This window comes from Glycine soja, chromosome 15 (assembly GCF_004193775.1).
Source record: "Glycine soja cultivar W05 chromosome 15, ASM419377v2, whole genome shotgun sequence".
In the NCBI taxonomy this organism is placed as follows: domain Eukaryota; kingdom Viridiplantae; phylum Streptophyta; class Magnoliopsida; order Fabales; family Fabaceae; genus Glycine; species Glycine soja.
In genome coordinates, this window is record NC_041016.1 from 8,061,349 (window position 1) to 8,068,938 (window position 7,590).

At 35.3% G+C, this 7,590-nt stretch overlaps 1 protein-coding gene across 2 annotated transcripts; it reads right to left on the minus strand.

Moving 5' to 3' along the window:
* Positions 1-204: 204 nt before the first annotated feature.
* LOC114388694 (DUF21 domain-containing protein At4g14240-like) lies at positions 205-7,155 on the minus strand. 2 transcript variants are annotated; one of them, XM_028349331.1, is made up of 13 exons: positions 6,757-7,155; positions 6,523-6,599; positions 6,021-6,104; positions 5,776-5,889; positions 5,246-5,329; positions 5,037-5,108; positions 4,005-4,072; positions 2,804-2,891; positions 2,651-2,724; positions 1,937-2,309; positions 1,795-1,841; positions 1,619-1,700; positions 236-453 (listed from the first exon to the last, which is right to left on the minus strand). In XM_028349331.1, exons 1-13 carry the CDS (start codon positions 6,989-6,991, stop codon positions 382-384), a joined length of 1,470 nt encoding a protein of 489 aa, XP_028205132.1. In that variant the 5' UTR covers positions 6,992-7,155; the 3' UTR covers positions 236-381. The 2 variants fall into 2 exon arrangements, with proteins under 2 accessions (XP_028205133.1, XP_028205132.1); XM_028349332.1 differs by lacking the exon at positions 5,246-5,329 and having other exon boundaries at positions 205-453; positions 6,757-7,135.
* Positions 7,156-7,590: the final 435 nt, after the last annotated feature.

Consider the following 7,590-nt stretch of genomic DNA (forward strand, 5'->3'; position numbering starts at 1 on the left):
TTAAACGGTGAAGCAATTGAAATAGAAAAAATATGTAATTTATATTGATCCGTCAATTTGGACGATTCTAAGAGTGGCTTTGCTGCAACAACTCAAAATTTTATAGACGAAAAAACTATAACGCTAGAAATTTGTTTGACTAAAAGTATATTTTATCAGTTATGAATAAAATTTGAACTTTTTCATAATTCGAAAACATGAAAATGAAACTTTAACGAGTGAAATATGATACATGTAAAGTGAAAAGACATTTTGTTAGAAAAAAGGTAGAGATTAACCATAAGTGTAACATTTATAACCGTTGTATGAACACCCTTTTGTATATATACACTTTATACTTTATACACAAAAAGTACGAAGAGTAGCCCCATAAGAACGAGCTCACTGTGACCTTGTATTCGATCCATCCTCTGCAGATTTCTTCAGAGTTAGCCCTGGCTTGCTTTGACCTCCCTGAATGATTAAAATCAAGACCAGAAATTACATTTTGCAAAAGAAACATAACATATAAAAAATAAAAATAAAAATGAGCGTAGCTTTAAAGAAACAAAAGTTATAGCATTCTCAGCAGTCAAACTACAACTTTCTGGGTTCAAAAATTTGAAATGCGATATACATAACTCATCTCATATCCCTTGATGCTAAAGAAACCAACTTCCAAACATCAGAACTACAGAGGGTCAGAGGGGTTATCTGCAACTTAACGCTACTCACATAGGCATTAAAGGAAACACTCTTACAGAGAAAGAGCAATTTAATCTCTGAACAGTGTCAAATGAATCACCTTTGCAGGTCATCTGATGGCCTGATTAGTGTGCTGTTTTGTGGCACAAACATCTTGCGTCAATAACATTACACTTAAGAACAACAAATCTGCATACTGCATGCATGCTTGCCGGGGCCTAGTTTCATGACAAGCCAGGACCAGTTCCCTTACTTTCATAGCGGTTGGTCGTTTTAATTTTCAATTATATATATACATACAGACACACACACACACACATGCATCACACACAATGCCTCTTTGGAATATAATATTGGAATCGTCATAAACCAACTTGACAACCAATAATCTCATCAAAGAAGCCATCAGTTTTAAATTCATTTTAATTCTTCTGTCCTACATTGAAACATTTAACGGAAAAAGGTATGACAAGATATAAATCATTTCAATTTATCCAGCAATGTCTACAAATAATTTACAGTTGCATGAGAAGTGGGCCATGCAGAGATGCAGACCCACACCGTAACTGTCGAAGTAGGTCACAGTCCATGAGCCATCAATATTTTCCTTTCACCTTAGTTTATTATGTATCAGTTGCAATCACGTTCAACCAGAATCCATCAGTTTTTTTTCCCTTTCACGTTTAGTTTATTGGACTGTGTGCAATGGATTTTAAGCAAACAAACAAAAACACTTAAATGGGTTAAGCTGGGTAGGATTTCTTGGCTTGTCAGTTGTCACAAAGGTGAGCCGGGTTGGGTTGGACCCTATTAATAGCTCTAACCCAAACCCCTGTATGACCACCCTCCTCCAACTCCCCGTAAAAAGAACATTTTTTCCCTCAATTCAAGCAGAAAATCATTTTAAAAAAAAGTGTAATAATTGATCCCTTACTGCTCCCTTTTGGGCAGTCAATCTTCGGATTGATGGAGCCCGAGCCACAGAGGAAGCAGCTGCAGCTGCAGCCACACGTATTCTGCAACATAAAATATGTAACATTCAAATTCTGATTTACAACAGTCTCATACAACTCAGGAGATTAAGTTTTGAAAGTTTATATTCTTAATTACCTCTTATGAACATCAACATATTCATCTGTCTCGTCCACTATCTCCTCCTGCATCATTAGAAACAAATACAATCAGTATTGTGGGAAGAAAGATGTACTAGTGTACTGAGGGTGGGGGAATATAAAAAATTACTGTAATTTACTTGTAAAAGTTCTTCAAATACATCTTCTAAAGTGATAATACCAATCACTTCACCATCTTCAATATTATCTGAAAAGGAACCATTTCTTGTGGAATCACTACGTTGCAAACCAGTTGATTTGTTAATGCTTGGAGACCTTGAAAACTTGTCAATGTCAACAATAAAACTTTCCGACTTCTCATTCTGCTTCTGTAGTAATGGAGCAGTCAATTGTGAATCCCCACCAACCCCTTTGTTTTCTTCATATGTCTCTTCATCAGTTGTTTCAGGAATTGTTTTTCCTTTCCCCCTAGCCCTAACAACAGCAGCCATATGGCTACTGCCCTTTTGGAACTCATTCAGTATATCATAAAGAGGCATATCTGATGGAACTCTGTAAATGTAACAAAAAATTACACAAATTACTGATATTTGACATTAAAATTTTAAAAATAACAAGAATGTAAATTAATAGAATCAAATGTTAAAGAGATGAAAACCATTCACGTGCGTCTATCGAACCCCTTATGCTTTAAGGAGACTTGGTCCTTGACATGGTAGAGCTATATGACTAAATGGTTAAGAATTTGATCCTTAACACCCCAATTCTTAATTAAACTAAAATATTTTCAGCATCAGCTAAATTGAGCTAGTGTGTTGTCCCTGCTCCAAGGCCAGAGGACTCTTGCATAAGGGTGTGTCAAAGAATTTAAGCTTTCAGGACAACAAAATTACCGTGGGATTCTCCGGATGGAAACAGCACTGACGGGTGTTTCTGTTTCAGGTCGTACAGTGAGAAGACTTTTGACCTAATTTAAACAGAATTTAGAAAGTAATTAAAAGGGATAGACTAAATTAAAGTCAAAATGAGGAGGATTTAAACCCCACCAGTAGAAGCCCAATAATGTTTTTTGGATTTCCAGAATAGACGGGAACTCGGCTGTGCCCACGAGCAAGAATTTTCCCCATTGCCTCCCTGATTTGAGATTCACAACATAGGTTAAAAGGATTAAAATGCAAGAGTGAATACATATACTTTGTATCTTCTAGCCAGTAATTCTACTCTCAATATGCAACCGATGTTAGGTTCTACTTATTTTGATGGAGATAATACCTTGAAAAAAATTAGTCACGTGTTCTAGTAAATGGTGCAGTGGAAAATATATCTTCAGCAACAAAAAAGTCCTTATAACATAAGCATGAATTCCTCTTCAAATAAAAGATCCATTTTCTAAACAAATTTCAATCAACTATTTGCAACCTATTCTTTTTAAGAATATCATCCACTGTGTGACCAAATAAGTTACTCAACTGCCAACTAAACTAACCACTGTCAGTTGAATTGATCAATATTTGCAGGCTATGCCTATAGGCGATTAAATAAGTAAATCCACAAATATATCAGACTATGGTCTCTCAGTTCTATGTTTTCAGTGACTCAGGTGATGCATCCATCAGTTGCTGCCTTGCTGCTGGCATATGGATTAATGAGAAGGATGTCAGGCAGATAAGAGAACAACCCAGTTAGGAAATAAGAAGGGCATTGTGGAGGCCACATGTGAAACATTTATCTGAATAGAAACATGCACATCAATGAAGAATTATGGCTTTGTATACTGATTCTAACATTGTTCCTTTACAATCTCCAATTGACTTGCTAATATACTAGATTTCCTGAATCTTGTCTATTTGGTCATATTACATGCTTTGTTTACTCTATTTGTCCATCCAACACTCACACTTCCTTAACAAACTCCACAGCTCTTAGAAAGGGTGGATATATCTGTGCTTAGAATGGGGGGGGGGGGGGGGGGGGGGGTGTGGGAGAGAGAGTGTGTGTTTCATGCATGATGAGACAGCAAGTACTCAACATGATAAGAATGAATTACGTGACAGAGGAATACTTCAAAGTTCAAACATTTAGCCCAACACAAACATTTACATCATTAAAAGAAAACCAAATAATATCACAATAATCTCTACACAGTATTGATATAAGGAGTAAGCAAGGGAAAAACAAAGAACATTAAACTTCAATCCAAATGAATAAATTTAATGAAGATAGACTAAGACGCATTAAGATACTTACCAGTCCAATTTTGAATTAACGTCCAAAGAAAAAGTTGATTCAATAGGAGTCATGGCCGCTTCAGCAGTCTGGTCAAAGAAAAATCAATATGGGGAAAAAGGAAATTTTTATACAAGTATGCTGCTAAAACAGATACATAAAGTAGACCTTGCACAAGTCAAAATAATACAGTATGATAATTAATACCAAGGTAAAATAAAGTGAAAACTCAAGTACGAAGGACAATATTAATCTAGTCTCAAATATAAGAAAAAAAACTGATTCGTGCTAACTGATAAAGTTAGTTAACCACATTTAATTGCACCAATCTCAATTAAAAACTAAGTTTTTTCCCAACTTACCCTTCATTGGAACTTAGTACCAGGAATAAAAAGGAGTCATTGGAACTAAAACCTCAATTAAATGAAGGGTATTTTAGAGATAGTAGCATTAAATGAAGTAAAGTTAGTTGAAATTTTCTTATATATGAGACCAAGAAAAAAGTGTTTTTTTTCTTCGTATATTTGAGACTGGAGGGAGTATATTATTTGGAGAATACAAGATCATGGGAAGTGAATGGGAAAATCTGCACCAAGAATAAGAGATACTTGGATAGTCCTAATTTTTAAAAAAAATAATAAGACAGTTTTTAAGCTTTTAATATACCCATGTTCCCATTTCAAGCAGATCTCCTTCACCTTTTCTAGTATCCCAAAACAAAAGACACCAATAAGAAACTTTGCAGCGTGTTTGGATAAGGTGTTTCTCACATCATGATGCACGTGGAACAGGAATTCTACTCTCAAAGGAATGGGGATTCACACATGCTATAACTAGTTAGAAATTAGCAAATTCATGAAGCAACCCTCACTTGTTTCAACATTCCATCATCATCAATTTGTATTGAAACTATAAAATAGGTGATAAACTTAAAACTCTGATGCATTGAATCTCATATTACTAATTATACTGTACTGTCATTATGTCATATAATGAAATAATGATAGATACGTTGACAGTCAAAATGTATCATGGGTGAAATGTGCTGTTTACCTTTTCAGTCAAATCTAGAGCTCCACTAATGATTGTTGTCTCATCATGCGTAAGCTCACCACCTTTCCCAGCCTGAAACCAAGAAAAATCAACATTAATGAATCAAGCAACAATGAGTACAATGGTAATAATTGGATAACTTTACCAATTTTGACATGACAGATTCCCCAACTAACTATAGTCACAATTATACATTATTATTTTCATACCTCCTGGCTGTGGATGGAGACAAGAACTTTTAACTGAGCTCGCCTAAATAAAGCCTCATTATGCCCCAATAGACAGTCTAGAACCTGGAACAAATATCAGTGAGAAAAAGAAAATTTAAGGCATGACCTTTCTTTAAGTTGTGCCAATATAAACATTTTAAAGGACTATTTGAGTTGGGAAGAGACTAATAACCAGGTTTTCAACCAAAAGGCATCCTATGTCATTACTACTCATTTTCCAACACATTAAAACATTCTTATCAACTAAGCAAGACTAAGAGAACCTTCATTTGTATATACATGATGCATGTATACACATATTTGCATATTAAAGTTTAATGGAAACATCATGAAATGATATTCTATTGATTTCACTTTTTCATCCTCTACTTAATTATATATCATAATGGTTATCAAATAGAATACAAAGAAACATAACTTCTACAGGTTAATGCATAATCAACCACACCAACGGTTCATACACTAGAAAGACTGGTAAATGGTAATTCATCCTATATATGATAAATTACCTTTCCAATGGGATAAGCAACTGGGTAACAGATAATCATTAATATTCGGACAAGCCATACAAAGTTAGCGCCTACAGCAAGGCCATATCTACTACAAATTGCTTGTGGAATAACCTGAAACCAGAGAGGCAAAAATAGTTTAAAGAGGGGACAGAAGGGGACTTATAAAAGGAGTTCATAATCTTCATTGAGTACAAATGTTGATGCCAAACCACAGAACCATAAAAGATGGCACAATCACATACCTCCCCGAAAAACAGAACGAATGTCACAGAGAGAATGATAGCAACATACTGATTGAACATCTTGTCTAGGTATATCGGAAGGGCCTGCAAATTGCAAGTTTCAAAGCCAACAGCTGCTTAAAAGTTAGGCATGATCGACTAGTCAGTGTAAAGAGTATCTATACATAATCAATACATACATACATACAAACAGTCACTCAACAAAGCCTCCAACATCCAAAAAACAGATTCATCTAATCCAATCAATGTGACCATTTTCAACAAGTTATTCTAATCTGTCTAATCCATTTTTTTTACATAACACACCATCGTTTCAATTTAAGCACCTACACTACAACCATTTGCAAGTAGCTAGTGATTTGTAATAAAAACAAACATTGCATCCAAGTTATAACAATTAATAAACTCTCCTCCAACAAATAAGGCATGGTATTCTAACTATTATAACTTAAAAATAGAAATTTATATGAAAAGGATCATCACAATCCAATTAGTTACCTACCTCCATGGCAGCAGCATTACACAGAAGCAGAGTCACTAGCAGCTGGTGTTGCTTTTGAACCACAGGAAGTATAACCGCTGCATGCACACACAAGATCTTATGTAGAACTCCATAATTAACAAACAAAAGCGCGTTAAAGATAGCGAATTCGTAATCTAAAAAGATTATACTTAAATTCGTTCACTGAAAAACAGAGAAACGGAATCGAAGACGAAAATAGAAAAGAGGAAAAACCTGCTTGTTTCTTCTCGGATGGAGAACCACTGCGTTGAAGAATCTCGAGGTCAACGAGGCCGAGAGACATGAGACCTAGGGTTAGACCTGACATGATTCCAGCGAAGATGACGAGGAAAAAGGAGATCCCGGCGTAAACGAACCACCACACCGATCCGAAGGGTATGCCTTCAGGTGCTCCGAGTTGATTCCGAGTCAGCAACCGAGTCACCATTAAAGCGCTCACCACATTCATTGTCGTTCGTTCTTCTTCTTCTTCTTCTTCTGAATTTCTTATTCGTTCTCTGGTCTCTTCGTCCACTACCAGCAACAGTGCAGCTCATGCACCTCGTAACCACCTCCTCGGACACGTGGCGGAACCACGGACCTTTTCGTTTGGATGTGTGGATACGCTGGATTCTGTTGTCACGTGGACAATGACGGGGACGCTACTGTGATTCCGTCTCGTTCTTGGTCAATCCCAGCCGTCCAATCCCAGAACCTATACTACAAGAATTTCGCTTACCATGATTATGTTAAAAATGGTTAAATAAGTTTTTCATCCTTTTAAATATAAAAATATTTTTTTATAAATATTGGTTTCCTGAACCAAAAAATCAACTAACAAAGGAATGAGAATATTATTAATTATAACTTTTGAGATAGCTATCACCAAATTGATAAATTTATCATATACTACTAATGAAATTCAAATATGTATGTTTTTCTTTTTATTATTTTTGTGAACTTTATTTTATTTAACGTTTATCAAAAGAAAAAAAAATTTGAATATTGCAACGTGGAATTTGAGTATAAGAGGTGTTAATGAGGATGAATCATTAATGTACTAAGTGT